Genomic DNA, 26,253 nt, shown 5'->3' with positions numbered 1-26,253 from the left:
ACTCCACAACAACACTCTATAAACCCATAAACATCTTCCATTTAATTCATAGAAGCACTAAAATTAGTTACATAATTGTATTCACATTACAACAATGAAGCTTCGTGTTAAACACAGGATATAGAAAATCAGGTGATGCAGGCATGACTCCCATCATAGAGTGGATGCTGAGGACGCAGAATAAGCCGCTGCCTAGACCGGTTCAGTGGGAAAGTAGAGGGGTCGGCAGGCCTCCTTGGTTTTAGGGTTGCCGCCCAGAATAAGTTGCTGCGTCTTAGGAGTGTATATATACACACACACACACACACACACACACACACACACACACACACACACACACACACACACACACACACACACACACACACACACACACACACACACACACACACACACACACACACACACACACACACATGCTAGATAATATATATATGTATGCATGTATGTTGTTTTCGTGTTTCTAGGGCAGTTTTGGGTGATTTTGCTGTCCGGACAATTGTCGTGTCTCCAAGTTTTCCCTTCTATGTCTGTAGTCAAAGGCGAGTAGTGCTCCGACTATATTTCGTTCCGAGGTGGCGATTCTCCTCCAAGGGGTCGAGTGGGATCAAGGAGGGGTATTTACAAATATTTTGATATTAATTAAAATTTGCTCTAAAATATTGTCTTTTCTATTCACTCACATGACCCAAAAAAGGGATATTTACAAATAGAACAGCCAATTTCTATCTATTTACACATCTAACACCTAAATATAATATGTAAAAATTGAAGTTTAGGTGTTAGATATGCAAATATATAATAATTGAGTCATGATCGGTTAAATTGAAATCTAGGCCAAAGTCGAAGTAAGACCGCAGTGTTCGAAGCAATCTTCAAAATCTAGGCCAAAGTCGAAAATGATCATCAGCTCTTGTGCTCCTCGAACTCTCGAACACAACTGTACCTTGCGCTCTATCGAACACCATACCGAAGCTTTTATTTACTCAGGTTAGACCATAAATGGGCCAACTGATTTCAATGGTTCAAAACACACTTCAATGAGGAGAAGCGGGCATCAAGCGCTTCGCTTTGCACGTGAAGCATGATTTTAAGCACGGATGAATACAAAAAGAGGTGATTCGAGTATAAGATAATCCCCAATTAACAATACAAATGCTGTGCAACAAACCAACAAAAATCATAACATTTTAATGAATTTCACTTAGTGAAGAATACTCTTTAAATAAGAAAATCAATTGTCAAGAATGGCATGCAAATTTAGCTGACAGATAAACAGCACATACAGGTTCTCTTTAATTCACACAACTAGAATTTTACAAGAAAATTATTTAATATTATAAATTAAAAATAAAAATGTCAACAATACAGATGAAACACAAACGGATGACCAATCAATGGATGTCTCTTCAGTTCCCACTATTAGAATTTTTGAACAAATAGTATAAAATTAATAAAAATGCAAAACAATAATAGGATGTTAGCAGTATGGATGCAAATCTCCGAAAAGTGAAAAACTGAAAATTAATAAGTGTTTAATAAATGAGAATACAATTTACTTGAAAACTGATCATTGTAAAAAAAAAGATGCTAAATTGCACACCAAAATAAACTACATATATGCAGATGATAATACATACAGAAGCAGCATCAGTAATGTATCCAGCAAGGCACTTGCTTAAAGTAATGACACTCTCGTCTGAAAGTATGCAGGTGTTTTTATCCAGTGTGATGATCATATTCAGCATACCATGTGTATTGTCTAGAGATGGCTTTTGTGACTGCAGAAAAGAAGAGTAAACGAAGTTTAATAATTAAGTATATACTAATATTGTTAATAAAAAAAGATGTGTGATAATTGGAATCAGAGGGATAAATAAAAAATTGTGTTTCATTTAAAACGGAAAATAAAAAAAGCCAAGGGGCCATTTGAGATCATTTCCATTTTAGTTTATTGTGTGTGTGTGTGTGTGTGTGTGTGTGTGTGTTCGATTAGTTTTGTTCTTGCTTCATTTTTTTAGAGCTTCTATTGTTTCATTTAAAACGGAAAATAAAAAAAGCCAAGGGGCCATTTGAGATCATTTCCATTTTAGTTTATTGTGTGTGTGTGTGTGTGTGTGTGTGTTCGATTAGTTTTGTTCTTGCTTCATTTTTTAGAGCTTCTATTGATTTTTTTGGGTTCAGAATGACATTTTAACCATTCTGACCATTAAATGAATGAAGATTGATTCTTTTAACCGCAAAGCTATATTGGGCTCCAGATGTAACACAATGTGATAAATATATAAAGAATTACTAGACAACCTGAAGAATTTTGACCCAAAAAAACAAAAACAAATGACATTGTGCGTTTAGAACATAGAGCACAAAAAAGAATTTACGTTGGTTCATCCTAAGAACAGACTATCAGTGAAGTTTTCTAACAGCTTTATTCTCCTACATAACATAAAAGCATGTGCTAAAATTTTTTATTAAAATTTAAAAAAAACATGTTATCAAACTCATTATCTTCTAAATCTTTTTTCAAACAATAAAACATGTTGCGTAATTAAGACAAAAAATACAAATGTGCAAGTATTTTAGAAAAAGTTAACATTTTATCATCTTCTAATCCATTATTTTTAAAAATAAAAAATATAATAATAAACATGATCTGAAACAAACCTTAAGGAAACACAGAAAGTTTTTTTTATTGGACTTACAATTTCATTAAAAAAGTTTTTGTACAGCAACTTCAAAACCAAAGAATTGTCGCCCATCAGAGAAAGGCATGAAGAGACATAATCGACAAGGAACTTGAAAGATCCCCGACTTGAGAAATTTCCATCTTTCAACTCTATACAGAACCAATCTGAAATGTAAAAAAGCAGAAACAACCATATTTAAATACTACTACAACAAAAACAATAACAACAACAACAACAAGCGTTTATCCCACTAAGTGAGGTCGGCTACATTAATCCTTTTTCTCCATTTGTGTCCTATTGAGTATCAACAACAACAACTACAATCACATTTAAATGGAACAAAGAAATGAAAAATCTTTCTTACCATTTTCTAAAGAGTGACAAAAATCTCCAAAAGAAAAAAAACAAAGCAGTTATAGAATTCCAAAAGTATGATGAAGAAATAAGTGTGCAAATATTCAAATGGCATATAATAGAAAGTCAATCAAACAGGGAAACAGGGAATAGTCAGCAAGGTTTTATCAAAAAAATCATGCCAGCATAAAATTCAAGATAACCATCACAACTTTTGGATAAAATCCTATTTTATCATTATGGAAAAACTGAAAAACTGTGTGTGTGTGTGTGGCTTTATACAAAAATTTGTATTTTTACATTTAATGAGTTGATTTCCGGCTAAACCAAATTAATTTCAAGCAAGAAATTTTGAATTAAAGCAAACTGATTTCAATTTCAAAACGATTAAAATTTGAGCAATTATTGAACATTTTTTTAATTTCAAACAAAATTATCAGCCCTAATATTGACACAAGCAGGTTGGGTAGATAATTAACATAAAATTAGCAAAGGCTTGAGAAAACAACTTTTGTTTATAATAAGTCAGAAGTGCAATTCATAAAATAATAGATGAAAGTTGTGAAATTAAAATCAAACTAACTATATTTGATTTTTTGGATGCAAGTAATTAAGTGACAAGGAATTCAACAAAAAAACTAGCTACAACCAAAATTCAAATATCATGTAGAACTCAATGGTAATGAATGGAAATAATAAATTGTAATGTCAACCGCAAATAATAGTGATAAAGTGAAAGGAAAATAATGATGATGGTCATCGTCATCACAAAAGTTCATCATTTTTTGGATGAGGTTGTCGGAGTACTGTAACAATAAAGTAATAATCATGAAATTGAACAGAATATTTAAATCTTAGAAAACCTTTACAGAGCATCTAAGACATGGAAACTTAACTACTTAGACATATAGAATAAAAACTAACGAAAATAAGAAAAAAAATTGAAAAGCACGCAAGAAAAGAAAGAATAGGAATTTACTTGGATTAGCTTTAAAGCGAGCCACTAGTGTGAACAAGAACCCAATAAAATGAGAGATATAAACATGACCAGCTCTGTAAGCTGAATTAAGAACCTCAGCAATACGAACAACTACAACTATATCCAGAGTAGGATCTGCATTGTATAAAAGTATATATCAGCTAACAAATAAAAAAAGAATATAAATAAACTAGTTGCCAAAAAATGACTTTCTGGGACACTTATAAGATTTGATTTAAGAAAGAAGTATAAGAGTACATAAAATAATCATCCTTCCTCATAATGGAAAATATAGTGTGACTGGCAATCTAAGTCCTAAACAAAAAGCATTTGGTTATTCCCACCTGTAATAATGTGAGTATGCTAGACATGAGTGCAATGAGCCATGCTCTTGCTTAATTATAACAATCATTTGACTTTCAAGATTGACAGAAGCTCCAAAATTTAAATGATGCTAACTTTTTAGCTTTTTTTGCGTGACACCAAAAAGCAATAATGGGTTGTGGCCCCAAGAAGCAACTTAAGTAGACAATTGAAGGTAATGTGATCCCATTTAAAATTAAAAATAAAGATAAACTATTTTGATATTTAAGATTAAATTTGATGCAACCATATGCAGAGCAATAAACACATTAAATATTAGCCTAAATTGTCTCCAAGAAGTACTTAATCATAAAGGTTTGTGCCTATGAAAAATCTAAAGATAGAATATCATAAAACCCTCACTAAACAAGGGCAAAAAACCTCAACAGTGTCTTCTCTAAAAATCCAATCCACCTTTGAAAACTTGACCCGGAACAACACAAAACTTCTCTCAGGAGAATCAGAATTTCAGATCCCACAATACAAATATCCACCAGCATCTCAAAATTTGACCCGAAACAAACACAAAAACTCCTCGGTGTTATGTGTTGTTCCTCTCAAAAAGTTACAATAGATGTACAGAAATGCATCATTAGGGAAAAACAAAATGAAGCCTATCCTCCTCAAGTAAAGAAAACAGAGCATGTTGTTCATTAACATTTACAAGAATAAACTCCACTCTAAGAATTAAGCGGGAACAATAATTGTTCCGGGTGAAATAAAGTAATTGAGTTTTCTCTCACTCTATCCTAGTGAATAAGATAACCAAAATGGGTGCTGAAGGCATATTCAGTCATTACACCCGTCTCTATCATGTCCCGTGCCATTTTGGGAAGGAGTCATCATGGAGCATGAAATAACGAAGGTTCATCCAAATACTAACCAAACGTCACAAAAAAGAATAAAAAATTGAAAAAGAGTACGCAATTTTCTATGCAGTAATCTATGCAACAAACCAACAGGCCAAAACAAAAGCAAAAACTGAAACAATTTGACATGGCATTTTAGTCATTATGCCCAACAACAACCTCAACTTGGAATATTATTCAAAGAAACAAAAATCAGGCCAACAAAACATGTTATTGCAATTACCTGTTCGGAAAAAACAAAAAAATATGCATGATTAAATCTCACATTTCCAATCACTATCTCAAACATCTGGAACTACCAATTCACCAAAAAAAAAAAGTAATCAAATAGCAATCAAATTTCGAGATAAGTTGTAGCATGAGCAAAGTCAAATGTCACTACTAAATAATAAACCACAAAGCATGACATGAAATATTAAAAATTGAAGCTAAAGTGCAACTGTAACAATTAAATTCATAAAAAATAGCAATGAATAAGATATATGAAACCACCAATAAGTCAATGAAAAAACAAAAGACTAATGTTATAGTTCATATCAAGCTAAATAACACAATTTTTAACCCCATACTCAGAAGCCACCCCAAACGAAATGCATTAGCATCTGTACCCAGAATTATAAATTTTCTGCTCCTAGTATCAAAGACTATTCAAACATACACAAGCATATTAATGATTTACAAGAACTGACATATTTTAAGGCTAAAGAATTCTTAGAACATGAGTGCCAAGCTATCAAGTCCTCCTGGTTGCACAAAAATAAGGAATACGAAGTAGCTTACCTAAGCAGCACAAAGCCAGTGACTCCAGCAAGTCAATGCTTACGCTTGAAAAATAATAGAGACAGCTGATGGCAAGCTCTTGGCAATCAATGGGAAGCTTTATAAAAGGTCCATGCATTTTGGCATCATCAATACCTAAAAATCAATAATAAAAATTCATGAGGTTAATAACCACAGAATCAATTACAGCGCGTCCTAATGGAAAACTTACTTCTTCCATAAAAGCCTGTCAAAACCGACTGCAAGCGATCATACTCCACAGCAAGAAATGAGTTCGGTACAGAAGATTGCCCAATAGATAAAATTAAATTCAAAATAGCCTACAAAACAAATCTAGATTAGACAAATGCATATCTACTATAAGGAAGTATACACAGCCTTTGCAGAAAAAACACTGTTTAAGTAGAATTATGATTAATGCAACTACTTATATCCATCATTGCTTTTCTTGCCAAGCAGTGAATATTGACAAAGTTATGGAATAAAAAATATAAGTATTCTAGAAAATTTTAAAGAAAGACGCTGCACATAACCATGCCCAGACTTATACCAGTTGTCTATTGATAAATAAAAAGTGATCTTATTAATAGAATATTAAAAATGCAAGCACTTAACTCTACAATCTCTCTCCTGTTCATGCTGCCAAAAATAGATTTGTATAATCTTTTTGCTTTATCTATGGATGGTCTTAATGGACATCTACAGGAGGATGACCTTGGTGTGTGCACAATTTTCTAATCTCAAAGAACCAGGAAAAAAACGAGAGAAAAAGCCCAAGAAAAACTTGAATTATGGAGGTCTACATTGGAGTCTAAAGGCCTTCATTTAAGTAGAACTAAAACTGAATACATGAAATGTAATTTTAGAGTAATAGCTCTAGTGATAGAAGTGTGACTTTGGGTGATCAAATTATTAAAAAGTGTGATCGATTTAGATACCTTGGGTCCGTTGTTCAAAGCGATGGTGATATAGATAGGGATGTTAATGGTAGAATTCAAGTTGGTTGGTTGAAGTGGAGGAATGCTTCGGGCCTTTTGTGTGATAGAAAAATACTGCTTAGACTGAAAGAAAAAAATTTATAAGAAAGTGGTGAAACCTGCAATGCTCTATGGCGCTGAATGTTAGCCTTTAAAAGAGAAGCATAATAATAAGTTAAGTGTTGCCGAGATGAGAATGATTAGGTGGAAGAGTGACTTTACACTTAGAGACAAAATGCGAAATGAATATATCCGTGATAGGGTTGGTGTAGCTCCTGTGACGAACAAAATTAGAGAAAGTCATCTTAGATGGTTTGTTCACATTAAACGTCGACCATCTGATGATCCGATTAGAAGAGTAAATGTTTTAGATTCAACTTGTGTTAAGAGAGACAGAGATAGACATAGGAAGACTTGGGCTTATTTTATAAAAAATGATATAATTTACTAGAACTAAATAAAAATATGACACTAAATAGGATGCAATGGAGAAAAAGGATTCATGTAGCCGACCCCACGTAGTGGGATTAAGGCTTTGTTGTTGTTGTTGTTGTTGTTGTTGTTGTAATCTATTTTTTGAAAATCTTTTTAAACAAGTCATATCCATGTAATATTTAGTCCAATTATTTTTCTTTCTAACCCCTTAACATTAATGTTATTAACTTGTCTAACAGGCAATTTATATCCTTCATTGAATACACCAAATCCATCTAAATTAATTTGTAATCACCTTATCTTCAACAGATGTCACTCCAATATGTCATCCAAATTCCAATATAATCATTCCTATATTTATCATTCTCAATTTTATCATGCATATAACATAGTCATTTTGTCATACCCAACTTAAATATCAACGACATTTTTACATAACCAATATTTAGATCCATACAACATTGTCAGCCTAATTACAATTTAAGAAATTTTACCATTAAAACTCCATATGACCTATTTCTCCGGAACTTGAAGGACAATTAATGCTGGGATAGGCACAACTACCGTGGTAGTACTAGGATCTTGCTTCCTGCGGAAGGACAGAGGGCTATCAACAGAATTTCTGAAACAGTTATTCTAGCAAGAAGTCCTTGAAGTCAATTATTCTTGTCAAACCTTCTGTGATGTCGTATAAACTATCTCTCATTGTCAAAAGTTTCTTCAGTTTTCTCGGCAATATTCAGTCTTGCAAAGTTTAAGTTACACAAATTTTACAAACATCAACTGTTATCATCAAACTCAATAAAAATTTCTAGATTTCTTACGTCTTAAAATTTTATAAATCTCAATTTTCTCCTTTCTACCAAATCAATTATATAAATCATAAAGAGCCTTTGTTTTACTCATTACATTCTTTGAAAAGCTATTGGCTTTCTTATAATCATTAGAGGCCTTTAGCACTTGATTTTAGCCATTTTTTAAAAACACATTTTTTCTTCAATAACCCTTCATACCTCCTTATTCAAACGCAAAGTGTACTTTATCAATATACTACCTATTTCTAGAATCTCGTTAAACTTCTAAAACAAGCTGCAAATGGAACTAGCTATTTTATCCCACAAGTTTAGCTCAACAAAAAATAATAATTTGCCCCTCCTAATAACCTGTGCCAAATTTCACCATCTTATCATATAGATATATATATCGAAAAATAAAGCCAATATCGCGGATGTCGTCATTCCGCTCTGCTAGGGTTTCGCCTCATGACGAACCCTAGCGTCTGCTACGGATCTCTCGCGTCGTCGCGTTGCCGTGTTTATGTCGGAAGAACTGTCTTCTCGCCGTGTTGCGGTCTGGCGGCAGAACTGTTCGCTTTCGCACTTCGCGTTCGTTTCTCTAGCGTCAGCTCGACACTGCTCTGCTCGACAGCTAAGCAAGGTCTACCCCAGTCGTCTGCTGCTTCCTTGCAGTGTCTTGACTGTCTTTCTTCATGGCAGCTATTCCTTCCTCTCTTGGGACTGAACCTACTCCGGAGGTGGGCAAACCTTCCTATGCTTACGAACATAACTCATCTTTCCACCTCACAGATAGTTCGATATTCCCGCAGATGTACCATGATTCTGTTGCAAAACATAGTGATTGCAATATCATAAAAAAAGTAGAGAAAAAAGTGGATAAACCAAAAATATTTTTCTCTGACGCTGAAATTTCTACTCGTGCAGAAAAATACAAATTTACACAAATACTACACTAGTTGGAAAGTTCCAATTTGGTCGCCTTAAGATGGAGATTATCAAAAAGGTTTTTGAAGATTTCAAACTAGTTGGGGCTTGACAGTTAGGTTTTTTCGATGGAAGACATGTTATGATATAGCTGAGCATAGAGGAAGATTACACAAAAATTTTCTCAAAGAAATTCATCACAATCGAGGACAATCATATGAAATTGCTTAAATGGACCCCTGTTTGATCCCAGTCAAGAACCGCCAATTGCACGTATCTGGTTTTCATTACTTGAATTCAAACTTCAATTTTTTGACCTACTTATCTTATATGCAATTGGAACTATCCTTGAAAAATCTTTGCAGGTAAACATATTGTTCATTTCTCAAGGCTGCAAGAATTTTGATTGAAATGGATATTACACTACCAGATGTAGAAGAAGTCTGACTTGGCTATGCTCACAATGGTTATTGGCAAAAAATCATTGTGGAACAAAAATCTTACTACTGCAAGCACTGCAGGATGTTGGGACACCCGCAAGAGAAATGTTTCAGATTGCACCCACAGTTGAGAACCAATAGTCAAAAGCAGAAACATGATGTTGGTGCACCCCACGTGACTGAATGCGCTCCCAACAAACCTGATGACAGCCAACCTGAAGAGGAAATCAATACAAAAAAGGAGTTGTTGTCTGCCCTTGGGAACCCATTTCCTGACCATATTATAAGGGATAATGTTCGGAACAAAAATCAGGATAGCCCCTAGCTACTTGTTCTCTGCATGTCTTAAATTTTGACTCTATCTGTATCTTTTCTTTGTGTAGGGGTATTACTGTACTCGGTATCGTATGGGTAGGGTGCCTCTATTGAGCCCTCTCCTACAACATTTATGTATATTTTCTATTTCAATAAAATCAGTCATTGTATATATACTTATATATATATATATATAACAGAAAATATTACCTTATGTGGTATGATCAAGCTTTCTCCCAGAATCAACATGTAATCTTTGCTGGGTGATATATTTTTTCTTCCGAGTATAAAATAAACATTTGTAATTTGGTAAAAGTATTCAAATATTACTTTCATTTCTCAACTTACGTGTTTGCCATCATGAAATCATTGATTATAGCTACATCAAGTATAAATGCTCTCTCTCTCTCTCATTCCAATATCACTACAAACTCTCTCATAGCCCTACATACTAAATATGTTGGCATTTAAAAGAGAAGCATAAAACTAAGTTAAGTGTTGTTGAGATGAGAATGCTTAGGTAGATAAGTGACTAGACACTCAGAGACAAAATCTGAAACGAATAAATCCGTGAAAGGGTTGGTGCAGCTCTAATGGCAGAATTCGAGAGAGTCATCTTAGATGATATGTTCAAATTAAACGTCCACCATATGATGATCCAACTAGGAGAATAGATGTCTTAGATTCTACTTAGGTTAAGAAAGGTAGAGATAGACTTAAAAAGACTTGGGGGCATAATGTATAAAAATGATATTAATTTATTAGAATTAAATGAAAATATTATACTCAATAGGACAATGGAGAAAAAAGAATTCATTTAACTGACCCCACTTTGTGGGATAAAAGCTTGTTGTTGTTATTGTTGTAGTATTAGTTCATTCTTTTTGTTGAAAAAATTACATTTATACCATCTTCTAATCAAATTTAAGAATATATATATGTAGTATCTAGGAAAAATAGTGGCCTATGCTTAGAACAAATCTCTACATACAGCATCTGTGGATTTCAAATAATTGAGCGTGCGCACACACACACATACAAAATCTGTGGATTTCAAAAAACACGCTTATCTCTCGGAAAAGAGGAAAATATTAACTTCATTAGCATGCTCACTAATCTCTTAGAAAAGAGGAAAATATTAACTTCATTAGCATTGTTCACATAATTTTCACTTTCATAAACTGTAAGAGAAGTAACCAACCAAGGAAAGTACAAAGAATGTTGAACCTAAACTTGTCCCCTCCAAGAAAAAAATGTAAGACTCGTGAGATTTATATATCAGACAACAACAATGACCATCTTTAGGAAATTGTAAAAATTCCATGAGTCACAAAAATCAACAAAAATCATAGGATCTTAATGATATACTATTAATCTTTAAAAATGTAGCCCTTTCAAATTATCAAGAAAGTTAATGTATATTTGCCACTTCATATGACAGATATCCTAACACTTGTATAAGTGGAACCTTTCAAAATAACCATAATTTACCTAACGGCATCAACAACGGCATTCTAATTTAGAAAGCCACATCATAACGCAAAAAAAAATACTACCAAACATTATTAAATCCACCATAAAGGTGTAGCAGAAAACATGGGATACATGTCATAAATCTAGCAACCCATAAACAGCCAATGAAAGCATGCAATACATACTTTGAAAACAAGAAAACTTCAGACTTTAATGACAGAGCCATCACTATTATCAGAATTTTCCGGTTGTAAAAATAATGAAAAATATTATCAAGCCGAGCACAAAGGTGAAAGAATAAAAGAAATATAGCGCATGCAGAACACATACTTTGGAAATATTCGCGTGCCTGTCACCAACACGACAAAGGACACTGGGAAGCTCATGAAGCCAATCAACCTGAAAGCCTACCAATTCCGGATAATTGCAAAACTGCAGACTGCAACTTGTTGTCTAGCAAAAGAAAAGAAAAAAGAAGCATTTACAAACATACCACCCATTTCCTATGTAGTTACATATATAACACCTAAACTCTACGTTTTACAATTAAACCACCCAAATCATTCTCATCACACTAAAAAGACCACTATTTTAACTTTTAAAAAATGAAAAACACATTTTCATGCAAAGCTAAGGTGGCATATATGTAAAAATGGAAGTTTAGGTGTTAAATATGTAAATACATAGAAATTGGCTGGTATCTATGTAAATGTTTCAAGAAAAAGAAATAGATTTCATTTAGAGGGCTATTGGAAGATTGATACCGACTAAGAATTTTGTTTAAATTAAGAAATGTAACGGATAACAAAGCTCCAAAATTTCTCCACTTCGAAAAAACATCCAACTAAAAAAAAAAGATAAATCATAAGAAAATCAATGCAGAAGGCTGCTTAAAAAAAGAAACTTACAGGAAGGAGCATTTCTTTTATTGCGCCTAAATACAACAGGCAAATCTGAGAATCCACTTTGCAATCTTTAAAAGCAACAGTAAAGGCCTGCACTCACATCCAAATTGTTTTAGTCAATTTTCCAATTTAAAAGGCACCAAACATTGCTAAAACAGAAAGGAAAAAAAAAGAAGATAAATGTCCGGCATATAGAGTCAAGAAAGGGGATGCGAAATTTTCATGATAAACATGCGGCGAGCACAACAGCCTGCAATATATGCAAGGAAAAAAAAATAAGCAAATGCCAGCCAAAACTGAATATTTATGAAAATAGCACCAATCCGGAAAATTGAACTATTTCATCTGTAAAGAAAAGTTTCAGGTGCTAAATTTAATTATATTAACTAAGCATATTTCCACTGAATGGGTGATAAGCGGCGTCAAAAGAGGTGCGGCAATTCCCGCATCTCCAGAGTCAACGTTCTAGACCCTGCTCTAGACTGGATGCCAGATGTGAGAGCCTCTAGTGGCATGGATCAACACAAAACCAAAGACTGAGGGACCAATCAACTTTCTACATGGGATTACCGTCTCCTTAATGAGAAGGGCCCACTCCTAAGTACTCTGGGCTTATATATTTGCTTTTAGTGTTTTAGGTTTTCTATTTTTTTTTGGTGTGTTTCTGTTGGGACAGCCGTCGACGTCTCCGATTCCCCCTTCTAAAGCTATATCCCAAGGCAAGTGGCTATATCTCATTCTGATGTGGTAATTATCCTTGACTTTCCCTTCATTTGCATCCTTCCCAGCATTGTTGTCGTTACCGTACCAGCTGTAGCTGCCCGGAAGAGCCCTCCTTGGCTGTTTTTCAGGAGTTCACCTTGGCACTGTATTCCAAACACCACACTCCTCCCTTCCGGCTTCTGACCACCTTCCAAGAACAGCATTTACCCCCTTATGCTTCCTGCCAAAACCCCTAAGCAGCTCTCCATCCTCGCTTCCAACACCATTCCAACCCTCCATCTTCATTGTCACTGCTTTGCAGTCATCCCCCTTTGTTGTCATCATCCCGAACAGTCGTTCAACGTTAAAACCTACTGCATCCTTTCTATCTAGAACCTAGGAAATTGTTGTCTTGATGTTTTCTGCTAGCCAAGCCCCTCGTTCACCATCCCACCACATTCCAAACCATCGCCAATTACCACCACTACCCCAAGATCCAAACTTGTTGGGTTTGTGTCATCAGTTGTTGCAGTTTCAGATTTACTGTGTGCGGTGTTTGTTGTTATTTCCTATTTCAGTTGTATGGTTGTAATTTCCTACTTGGTTAAGCAATAATATTTGATTTATTGTTGTTGTTGGTTAACTCTGGTATAAGTTAACATTAGAGCTAGTTTAACCCTAGTCCTAACTTAGGGTTACCTCCACCGAGGAGACAATTGTCGAAAGCTTGATCGAGAGGATACAAAATAATGTCACTTATGAGAAATGCGCAAACAAAGGAACTTTCTAGAAAAATCCTCCAATTGCAACAGAGGTTTGTCACCTTTGAGAGGAGACAATCCGAACGATTTATCAAATTGAAGGGATTAAGTGACTCCCTTCTACAGAGCAATTTCCAGTGATGAAAAACTAATACCCAGGAGATATGACAACATATTAGAGAAGAAGCCAAAATTTTGGAGTGCAGGGAGACTTGCCATATTTTGACGACTCATGGATCCAAATGAATTCATTGAATGACTCCAGGCATTTGAATGTGTCATTGAGCACGAGGATGAACCACCTAACATAATGGTAAAGCTAGCAGCTACCAAATAAAAAAAAAAGTATGTTGTCGTAGTTGGAAATTTTGAAGCATCTCGCCAGCGGGAAAAGAAAAACAAAAGCACTATTCAGTCCGAGAAAAAACGAGAGATGTAGAGCAAGAACCTGTCAGTTCATTATAATACATGACATGTTCTCGAGGCAATATCACCGAGTGACCGCAACATCTTACTGACAGAGTTAAATTCCAGGATCAAACAACAAGAGTACATCCAGTAGAACATCAAAGTCCACCATGTCTGAGGAGAAACTAATTCATAGTGGAGAACATGTAGAGCCAACCAACATTCTCAAATCCGTCCCAGCCAGAAAGTGAGTCAAGTGCCACAACTTTGGGCATAGTACATTTACCCGAATAAAAGTATGAAATATTTCACTGAGCAGGAGTAGTTGAAGAAATGGACGAGGAAATAGTAGACACTAAAGAAGGTGAGGGCCCAAAGGAGAACCGGCTTCCAACTGATGAAGGAGAGATGCATGTAATCCAAGTGGAGCCCTTGAGAGATATCACATCGAGGTTAAAAATAGTTAAAAAAGATAGTAAGTCTGAGGTAATAGGTGTTCATGCAAAGCATGAAGTTATAGTGTCTTGAACTATCTTTTGCAAACGTTAAGAAAAGCATCAAGAGGATTGACATTGGATATTTAGAGGGGTCATGAGATCGAGGAGCCGATATGAGACACAAGGAAACCTCAAGTAAGAAATTCAAAAATTCAAAAATTTTCAGATCCTTTGTTGAGGGATGTCTAACGTATCCAAAAAAAAAAAATTAACTACTTCTAGAAAACCATATGGAGTCATTTGGGTATTAAATTCAGTTTAGTAATATGCCCACGGATAGATGATCAGGTAGGAGGGATGACTCGTAGAGCTAGAAATCGCCTTAAGATTTTTGCGAAAAAAAACATCCTAAAATGGGATTCAGGTTCTTGGCCTCTCCTGAGTGGTTACACTTCAATATGGTCTAGCTTGCCATAGATTTCATTTCAGAGTTGATTCATCCTGACAAACTTATTTATCTGTTATACTAAGTTGAGTACGAGTAGTGAAAAAAAGCAAACTATAGATTAAATTGCCCGAGATATAGCACTAGATTCGGTGGTGCCAAAAGAGAATGGATTTTTATTCTATCAATGTGTGTTTTGGAATGAGGCCACCTACAAGATTGATTTACCTAAAGCTTACAACATTTTTGTTACCTTCAACGCGGCCAACATGATGTCATGCCACGAAGAGACAAAAGCTTCAACATATGAGGTCAAAGCTCCCCTAACACCAGAAGATTGATACAGAGTGTAAAAAGAGGCCGACCCCAGGAGATTGATAAAGAGCGTCAAAAGAGGCACGACAATTGCAGCGTCTCCAAAGTCAATGTTCTGGACCGAAAGCGAGAGCCTATGGCGGCATGGATCGGCTAAAAATTGAAGCATGAGGGGCTCATCAACCATCTTATGTGTGATTACGGCCTCCTTGTGAGAGAGGGCCCATTCCTAAATACTCGGCTTATATTTTGTTTTTCAGGTTTTAGGTTTTCAATTGTTTGGTGTGTTTTCTGTCAGGACAATCTTTCGACATCTCCTGTTTCTGCTTCTACAGTTTAATCCAAAGGGCAAATCTGCTTTTAGAGTTTAATACAAAGGGCAAATGGAGTTCTGACTATATCTCGTTCCAAGGTGGTGACTATTCTCGGCTTTTCCTTCCTCTGCACACTTCTCTATGATGTCACTGTCGCCGTACCTGCAACAGCCCAAAAGCAGCCCTTCTTGGTTGTATTTTTAGTAGTCCACCTTGCCGCCGCATTCCAAACCCTACACTCCTCCCTTCCGAATTGTGAAAGCCTTCCAAGAACCACATTTACCCCTTCTCCTTGTTGCCAACACCCCTAAACAGCCTTCCATCCTTGCTTCCATCGCCATTCCAGCCTTTCATCTTCACTGCCGCTGCTTTCCAGCTATCTCCCTTTACTGCCATCAAACCGAGCAGTCATTCCACGTTGACATATGCTGTGTGCTTGCTGTCATGAACCCGATAAAACATTTCCTTATTGTTTCTACTTGCCAAGCACCTTGTCCACCATCCCACCACCTTTCAAACCCTCGCCGATCACCACAACCACACCACACTACTTGATTTTGTATTGTCATTTGTTGCAATTTCAGATTTCATGTGTCTTGTTTGCTTTTATTTCCTATTTCAGTTGTCTTATTATAATTTCCTATTTGGTCAAGCAATAATATTTTGTTTTCCCGTTGTTCTTGGTTAGCTACGGAATCATTTGGGTCAACTGATTTTCAAATAAAATATCATCTGAACCATCCTTCAGCTATTTCCAAGAACAATACATAAGTTAGCAACTTAAATAAATATGTAAAAGATAAAAGTATTCTATATTGAAGTTCATGATGACAAAATGATGATAAGTACAAATTTTTGCCTAAGTATAGACAATAGGACTTTCCCTCTCAGCATAAGTCCCGATGAATTGCATGGTAAATGATCATGAAAGAAGCAAGTTATTCTTTGAAATATGGAAAAATGAACCTTTAAAAGGGAAGACCTCCAGCTGCTCGTAGCTTGCGATATAAGACTTGGAATAAACGGCAAAATTGGGCATAAATGCTTTTCCAATAATGCTTTGTTACAGGAGGAACTGCAAACAACCTGCAGGATGAATTCCAGCACATCAGCTTTTCACGCAAGATAATCATAGAATCATTTAAATTTTCATCATTATCATTAAAAGTTATCCATCCAGGCACAAAAGAATAGTGGTGCATTTAAAAATGCACAAAAGCTCAAATAAAAAAAAAGGTGGGGTTGATCCGAACAGAAGAATTGCAAACAGTTTGCACACTTGGAAGAACCGAAGTTAAAATGGAAACTTGAGAAATAACGAGTGAGTCATGCAACCAACACAAGAACTTTGTTCTTCTTATAATAATCGCTATTACTATTACTTCGTCTGTCATAAGTGACATAAATGACCTTCATTTTTATAGCTTGAAGGAACATGAGAACTATCTATGGAGGAAAACAATAACAGTATACATCTAACCAAAATGTAGCCACAGGCAATTGAAAGACATTCAATCAACCAAAATCACACGGACATGGAATGATTCAATGTTGAATAATCTAAAAAAAATTATTGATTAATTTAGAAATCAATGTTTGATAATGCATTATTCTGTGTTCAGGTCTCATGTGGGTTAGGGTTATAAGTTAATCAATGCGCTCAATGAATTTAAAGTCAATTCATTTAATAATCATTCAAGTTAGTAGTTAAACAAGTTTAAACGCTTCTTATAAACTTGAAGACTAAATAAAAAAGGTATAGATGCAATCCAACTCATTTAATTACATTCATGAATAAGCTTTTTTGTTGTTCAGCATGTAACTAGTTAAAAACATGATATTAAACTCAGTAACAATTCATATAATATTTTATTAAAATTTAATTAAATATAAATTCTTTAATTAGTCTTACTCTCATGATTCACATCTTATTTAAGTAGTTTGACCTCGTTATCTTCATCTCTCATTCCACACTTTTAATTTGGTATTTTTATATCTCACCAATTACCTACCTAAGCAATGGTATGCCAAGGTTGTGACTCACGTGAACATGTTGATGGGAGGTGCACACATCTTCTATTATTCATCTTCTCAGCCAGCTAACATTTAACATGTGATGAGGCATGCCTGGTCATGTCATCATAACCCTTTATGTACCTTCTCTAGCACGCAACTGTGAAAATCCGAATGTGCAAGCAACCAACAAGAGCCAAATAGCAATAAAGTAGGTCCTGCAAGTCAGATCAACAAGCATTGCTATAATCATGAATAATCGGATATGCAACCAGTTCTTTTGCTGTTTCCTCAAGCCTAACAAAAACCATTCAATTTATAGTGAAGCTTTAAAAAGAGGCAAATATCAACTTCTCATCTACGAAAGGTCTTTAAAGGATATAATCTCCAATTGCTCCAGCACTCTCCCAAAACATTAAAGAATCACCCACGATGAGCCTCTCTCCTCCCTTCATCCTCAAGCACCCATAAGACCTTAATGCTGCACTATTTAATGAAGATTTAATCCAATGGGGTTTTCCTTACCTTTTTTTGTTACAAGTCTCCATCTTAGCTTCAACTCGGTTGTGCTGCTTAGTGCCAGCTAAGTGCAGCTCTTCATAAATGTCTTTAAGCAAAAGGCTTAGAGCCACCCGGCTTCGAAAAAAAAGTCATCTAAGCCTACCCATACTATTACGCCCTCATGCCACTACAAACATCATCAAGCGCAAATCTAATATTTTATCGTCAACATCCTTAGATTGTAGGCTCTTCCTTTATTATGGTATGATTAGAAGGAGAGAAAATGAGAAAGGAAGTGAATTCATGAGTTTGTGCTCCATTGCCAACCCATCCCCAAGCTATGCCAACCCTTCGACAAGTCCAAGAATGCCAAACCATGTGCATAATTAGTCATTTTTTTCAAATAAATTAAAAAAAATTCTAACAAATAATAGAATTATCCTTTAGAATATTCAGATTTCAATATTATAAATATATTTGGATGACTAATTTTACATTAAATGTCCTATAAAACCATAAATTTGAAGAAATGACTCATGGAGAGATCACCATTGATCATGACAGAAAGAGTCGAAGAGGAGATTGGGAGAAAATTTTGAACCCATTCAGTAGGAATGTGATAGGATTCTTGGCAAAAATTAGAAATTATGGCAAATAAATATTTTGTTATAAGAACATCAAACAACTAAATACAAATACATAAGATATGCACCTATAATTCGAGGGGTAGACAATCTCTATCAAATCCTACAATTCGAGGGGTAAAAAATCTATCACAAACTCTAACCCTAAGACACAACCACAATCTCCGCATAAACCTAACTCTAAACGTATTAGCCTTATATACTAAACAACAATAAATGACAAACAATCAGATTGCCCTTAGGCTAATAAAAGATTAAACTACCATTAGACTTCGTCATAACAGTCCTCCCCTCCCAAAAAGACACATTGTCCTCAAGGTGAAAAGAATTGTCGTTGGATCAGATCGTATGACTCCCATGTGGCATCATCATCTGACAATAATTTTCATTTAATCTGAAGCTCGTAGTGACCCTCACTGACTCGAAATGCATTCTTGTAGACATCCTTCGGTCAAATCCGAATCTGCAGAAACCTTAACTTCAAGTCAATCCTAAAGAATATTGCCGCCCCAAACAACTTATCCAGTAGCTTATCGAACCCTAAAATCTCTATTAACTTCGTATCAAGCGTGTTTTTCATGATATGCAACTCGATCACGAATCATAGTCTTCAACGTCACCAACGTCTTGCACAAATTATGATCATCGCGAAGCAACACCATCTTATCTCCCTCTTGAATACCCTACAGTCCCAAAATCATTGCTTTTGAATCGTCTTCCGCTCGGAAGGTTGCTGCCACAAAAGACACTGGTAAATTTGGATGCAGCCCTCCACCAGGGTCAAACTCAACATGATTCCCGTTTCCAGCCAAAATTCTTCGAAGCTTTCTTCTCCAGCCCCAAATCGCATGTAATCTCATTTTACCTATTGTCACCTGTTTCAAACCTCACAATGTCGTGCAATGCCCTCTAGAGGCTACCGCTCAAATCCGCTCCTGACTCCTTCACTTGATAATGTCTGCTTCCATTTGTTCTAACTATCCAAATGTTGCACGATTTCTTTCGAGTGTTGTCACTTGAGTCAACTCTTGATTCCTTTGTTTGATATTGCAGCTCCCATTAAACCTAAAGCAACTATGCTACCCTAATGTCACGCAAATTTTTTGGGTTATTATTGCACGCGTCAATTCCTGATGCATTCGCTCGATTCTGCGGCATGCAAAGGTGATATTGTTTGAAACTTCATGAAATTCTTTATCATTTCTTCTAGGGTTGTGAACTGTCACTCAATGAACGAGAAATGCTTCTCCATTTTTAATCTGACTTGGCACACCTTTTTTTCTATATTTTGTCTACACAACATCCACTTTCTTAGCCATCATTACTCCAAGGAAAACTTTCAAGCACAAAGGCAAAATTTATGTACCCTGAAATCTAATCATTTACTTGCGCGGTTCAGTAATAAAAAAGGGTCGTGTGATTAGTTCACAATTCTGAATGTTGCAATCCTATCTGCTCCCTCAAAATGTGACTATATAGCATGGTTCAATCAGATGACAAGATGGAGATTGTACTCCGCAACCCTGTCGGTTGCCCAGAAAGTTGAAATCGCAGCAGTATAACATCACTGTATGTCGCAATTTCGTCGACTCCCCATACGGCGTAAATCGTGACAATATCATGTCATTGTAAGTCGCGATCTCTCTTCCCAGGGACAAAATGTGATTGTATCGTGCTACTGTAAGTCGTGATACAGTTGCTTCCAGATCATCAAATCGAGTGTTATGTACGCCACAATCCCTCTTCCCAAGCTTGATGCAAACTTTTCAGATACTTTTACTGGCTTTCAGGCTCAATCCATCTGATTCATTCGCTTCTCAAGCGATGGTATCGTGATCCCGAAGTTGCTTTCAATTCGCTTGCGAGACTGTACCACCATATTAGGTCATGAAGACAATTCCATCATTGCTTCTCATAATCGAAATGCTCTGATACCATTTGATAGGAATCTGGGCAAACAAATATTTTATTGTAAGAGCATCAGACAACTCAATACGAATACATAAGATAAACGCCTGTAATTCGAGAGGAAGGTGATCTCTCTCAAATTCTACCATTCGAGAGGTAGAAAATCTCTCACAAACCTTAACTCTAAGACTCACAGCCACAATCTCATGCATAACCCGAAAAAAATTAGCATTATGTATACTAGACAATAATAAATGTTAAATGAAAAAATTACTCTCACGCTAATACAGACTAAATTACCCTTAGGAGCTATCATAACAGAATTATTCCAGTGATGAGGATGGTAAGTGAAGAGGATGGTAGGCCACAACATTTTGGAATTCAGTATTAAAGGAGATCGAGGGATGAAGTAACAGTTGAAGGACAAAGACCTTGGAGCGAAGGTAAACTTATTTTCAAGGGGAGAATAAATCCTGATAACTTCACTGAGTGGCTGCAAAGATGATTTTTGAGTATGAGGAAGTGTCAGCTGATAGAAGAGTGAAGCTTGTTGCCATAAAAGTGTAGATGAGCGTCTCTTTATAGTGGGAGAATCTGCAGAAAGAAAAAGAAAAGATTGGAATAAGATGACTATGTGGGAGAAGATGAAGATCATGCAAAGGAATACCTACCTTTGCACTGCCGGTAGAACATGTTCTTGAAGCTCAAGCACCTACATTAGAGAGAGTTGATGGTGGAAGAGTTTACAGTAGCAATTGAGCATTTTATGTTGAAGTGTGAGATAACAGAGCCAGAGGAAGACAGTACAACCAAATATTTGAAAGACCAGAAGCCCTCCATCAGCAATATTGTCCAACTAAAGTCGTACTGGTCATTGGATGATGTTCAAACCTTAGCATTGAAGGTAGAGAAATAGCTTAAACAGGTCATGACCCCGTCTTCATTCAGACTGCCACCTACAAGAGAAGGAGCCAGCAGTACACCTAAGAATAGTGTGAAACAATCCATAAAGATAATAGAGTTGATCAAAGTGGAAAGAAGTCCGAAAGAATAATACACCTAGCACAATGCCCGCAATAAAGTGTTATAGATTTCATAAGCACACTACCATATGTGATTTCTTCATTGAGCAGAGAGTAGTAGAAGAATTGGACAGTGGTACTGGAGACGGGAGAGTGAGAATGTGTAGGAGTACCAACTTCTAGGTGATAAGAGTTAGATGTTGGTGGTTGACAGTCCTTCAGAATGAGGCTAGAAGAGAGCAGATGTGGTTTCACCGCATCTTTCATGCCCGTTGACTATGAAGAAAAATGTGTGCAGCCTTATCATTGATGAACATAGTAGAAAGAATGCGGCGTCTACACAGCTTGTAGATAAGTTTAGTCTCACCACTCAGAGACATTCTCAGTCATATTCCCTGACTTGGTTGAAAAAGGAGAATAGGATTAGCATTGACAATAGATGCCTTGTGGAATTTTTAATTGGGAATCAACTGTAGGATCACGTGTGATGTGGTGTTGTGCCCAAGGATGCCTACCATATTATGTTGAGAAGAAAGTGACAGTTTGATCATCAAATGTGGCATGCGGGTTCAAGAGCACCTACTCATTTGTCAAGGGTGAAAAGCGCATAGTTCTCCTACTTTCTATGGAGTTTGCGGCTGTAGGTTCTCATATCATGAGAGAGACGTCGGTGAGATCAGTTTTGGTGATGTTATAGGGTAATGAGATTGATGAGCCAATATCAGACATAGGACAGCTAATACAAAGAGAGTTTCAGGATCTTAACCGACAACTTACTGCCAAAGCAATCCAGTGAGATCAATTTTGGTGATGTTCAAGGTTAATGAGACATATGAGACGATATCAGACACAGGGCAGCTATTACAAAGAGAGTTTTAGGATATCACGACCGACAACTTACTGTCAAGGCAATCACCATTAGAGAAAGTTCAGTCTACCTTCACTTCAGAGAGGGATAAGCCAAACTTGGGTAATGCATGCAAATATATATCATGACCGACAACTTATTGTCAAGGCTATCACATTAGAGAAAGTTCCTGTTGGTTTAGGGTTAAGTTTTTCGTCTGTTTGATTTGGGACACCCATCAGCATCTCTCTTTTCCCTTCTAGTGCTCCAGATGTATTTCGCTTTCGAGGTAGTGATTATCCTTCCTCTACCTCTCCCCCATCAATCTAGCATCGCGGCGCGCCGCGCCTCACTCCCTTGCTAGTCCAGCCGCCTTTCTTTGTTGACGCCACCCAAGACAACCACCTTTTTGTTGTTTCTGCAGTCCACCATCATCCCCTTGTTGTCACCCATCCTTCCAGCCCCTAACCGGCCTTTAGCAACCTCTTTGGAGGTTAAAACCCCTAGCCAACACCCCTCCACTCTCGATCCACCCCTATTTAGTATCATGTGTTGTGTTTGTAGCAATTTCATATTTATGTTAAGTTGTAATTTCCTATTTGAATTCAAAAATAATATTTGTGCGTCATTGGTGTTTGGTTAACCCCGATATCAACCGGTCATTGGATTTTCTTAGCCACACCACCAAAAACGTCAGATTTGATCATGACTTGGACATGACACTAAGTATGTCGTCAATCAGCTAATTCTGTATAATCATAAAAGATGGATTCTGGAAATAATAATGAATGAGCGGCAAAAAAAATCGAAAAAAAAAAAACTATTAAACAGGCACTAACTTTATTAGCAATCGTGAAGAATTTAGAGTTGTGTATAATCATAAAAGATGACAGCACAGATAACTTAAGCAAGTAAAATAAAATATATAGCAAGCACAAGAACAAGAGTAAACAAGCATGCTCTTTATCAGATAATTTAAGTATAAATCAAATGGCAAATTCAAAAAAAATGTTATGAATGTCAACCTCCCCGAGAAGAGAACTCTCAATGAACCCTAGAAATTTCTCAATTGGAAATGGGCTGTCGTTGATCCAAGGAAACAGGTGCAAAAATGTCTCTGTAATTTTAAGATTCAAAAGCAAATACCTCTCATCATCCTGCAAAGAGTCCAAAAATAATAATAATAATGAGCAAAGAAAATAGGACTACCAGTTATTTGGGAAGAGGGAGAGGGGGTGTTGACTGGACATGTTTGCAACAGTGTCCGTGCATGTAGGAGAAAATACAAAAACCTTCAATAATCATGCACAACAAGAGAAAAACTTTCACAGTTTTAGAAATGAGAACTTGTGTTTTTTTTTTTTATAAAATAAAAAATCCAGTTATTACAGTGGCTACCTGCTCTACAATGTTGTTTTGCAAGATGCCAAGCCAGATCCTAAAATAATAGCAGCCTAATATTCAAAATTACATGAATAAGCTATAAAAGGGAATTTTTATGAGCATGTAAATCTTAAATTCAGGCCGGCACATTCATCTAATAGAAATAAGTCATTAGATAGTACTAAAAGTTTAAAGAAATTGGATAGCCTTTAAAGAATTTATATTTCTATGAATAGTTCATATAACATAATTCAAACCTCAACTACAATGTCATGGCGAACAAATGGATAAAAGAACAAGTGACATGAACATAAGTGCAAGGCAAATTAAAATAAATGGATAATAAAAAAGGGAAATTTACATACCTAGCACACAATTTTTATGTATTTACATATCTCACAACTAAACTTTCTCATTTACATACATAGCACTTTGGTGCTTTAAGCTTATGCATGAAAGTGTGTGTTTCACTTTAAAAAAGTGATAATAGTGCTATTTTCATATGATATTAAATATCTAAGTGCTATGCGTGTGAATATGAAAGTTTAGGAGATATGTAAATACAAAAGAATTGTGTGCTATGTATGTACATGCACTGATATGTACATGCACTGATAAAAGGACAAAAAAAAAAACATAAAAACAAACCTTTGGAGTAGATCGATGCATTTTGACTATCGGAAATATTTCCCATAACTTTTTCAGAAGTACAAGCATGTCATAAGGACCTCCATCAGGCAGCGAAGTCGAGTGTGCAGGCATTACAAGAAATTTATTTATGTTTTTAACATAGAGAGTGACTGACAGATTTATGCACTGAAGCATAAATAAAAAGCAATCAAAAGATTCTGTATCAATTGTAGACATCGACCGGATCACTGAACTGGATTCTTGGAAACAGCTGACTAATGCTGGCACAAGATCTTGAAACCTCTTTACAGCCAACAAAACTACTTAACAAAAATTTAGGAAAACAAAAATTGATGTATTAATAACATCCACAAAGTGAAAGCGCATTACAAAAATCAAAAAGACAGATTAACAGATTTATTTGAAAAAAAATATAAGATGGCTGATTATTGTTGACATAACCACAAGAACAACAACAAAATAGCCTATATGTAGAGGACACTCATAAGTGTTTGAAAAATAAGGGTGTCGGCTAAGTAAGCTTATTGCCAACACTAAGTCTTCGTTGAGGACTTGGATCTAAAGTTTCTTATGGTAGAGGATTCTAGACATAAACTTAGGAATATTATGGTAACATATTTAAATATGGTCGGGATTATTTGATAAAATTTCAAGCGGTTTATAGGCCAAAAGTAGCCTAACTTGGACAAATTTGATTAATCTTAGAATAGTGAGTTAGTATAGAGCCTTAAAAGTGTATTCAAGGGCTGAAAAAGCTGTGTAGTGTAAGGAGAGAGAATGAATATCTGATCTAAAGTGATCATAGAGATTTAAGATGTTTCAGAGATAATGAAGAAAAAAAAACCAAAACTAGGTCAAGAGGATCACTAGCTCGGCCAAAGGCTTCAAGAGGGTTTTGGAATTTTTTAGAGAAGTAAATTTTGAGAAATGTTGTAGGATGAATGTAAAATAATGAAGGAAAATGTTCTGAGAAATTGGACAATCATTAACTTTCAAGGTTTTGTTTTTCTCTATATTATATGCCCTAGTGTTTTGTTTATAGATCATAAAATAATATATTTCAGTCAAATCCACATACACGTTGAGAATAAGCGCTAGTTCTGCCAGAACTTGAATTAATAGTGTTACTGTTAAAGTAATTATCCACCAAATCTTCTTTTTGTGTTGCTCTTGGTGATACTACCAACCTTAATAAGAATAATTATCAAACTAAGGATACATATCAGCAATTTTAATTTAAGATCGATATAGATATTTTGAATGCCTTGTCCGAATCTCAAACAAATTTTCTAAACAATAAAATGCAATGGCACCATAATCATGAGAATCTCATCTTAAATTTGCATCTAATCAATAAAAGAAATAATATATGACAGGCATAATTTAAGACAATATCTTTATGGTAAATTTAAATACATACCACATGATTGTTATATATTTACATATCTAACAACCAAAGTTGGATATTTACACTTAGAACATCTTGGTGTAACAAACTTATGCATGAAAAGGTGTACCTTACTTTTAAAAAGTTAGTGATAGTGCTACTTTAGATGATGTTAAAAATCTCATTGGTAAACAGGTAAAAATGAATGTTTAGGTGT

General features: G+C 35.5%; 1 protein-coding gene across 3 annotated transcripts in view; it reads right to left on the bottom strand.

Annotated features, from left to right (window-relative positions):
* LOC110031630 (testis-expressed protein 10 homolog) overlaps positions 1-26,253 on the bottom strand; it is a 44,236-nt gene that overhangs the window by 4,495 nt on the left and 13,488 nt on the right. For all 3 annotated transcript variants that reach the window (XM_020734941.1, XM_020734940.1, XM_020734942.1), the window contains exons 9-18: positions 24,647-24,948; positions 23,641-23,772; positions 16,647-16,766; positions 12,302-12,388; positions 11,724-11,846; positions 6,244-6,352; positions 6,033-6,167; positions 4,021-4,155; positions 2,703-2,851; positions 1,641-1,781 (exon numbers count right to left, since the gene is read on the bottom strand). In XM_020734941.1, the coding sequence (XP_020590600.1) occupies positions 1,641-1,781; positions 2,703-2,851; positions 4,021-4,155; positions 6,033-6,167; positions 6,244-6,352; positions 11,724-11,846; positions 12,302-12,388; positions 16,647-16,766; positions 23,641-23,772; positions 24,647-24,948 (1,433 nt within the window). The remainder of the gene's footprint in view (positions 1-1,640; positions 1,782-2,702; positions 2,852-4,020; positions 4,156-6,032; positions 6,168-6,243; positions 6,353-11,723; positions 11,847-12,301; positions 12,389-16,646; positions 16,767-23,640; positions 23,773-24,646; positions 24,949-26,253) is intronic.

This window comes from Phalaenopsis equestris, unplaced genomic scaffold (assembly GCF_001263595.1).
Source record: "Phalaenopsis equestris unplaced genomic scaffold, ASM126359v1 Scaffold000840, whole genome shotgun sequence".
Lineage (NCBI taxonomy): Eukaryota > Viridiplantae > Streptophyta > Magnoliopsida > Asparagales > Orchidaceae > Phalaenopsis > Phalaenopsis equestris.
The sequence above is the reverse complement of the archived record's forward strand: the minus strand, read 5'-3'. Positions and strand labels throughout refer to the sequence as shown.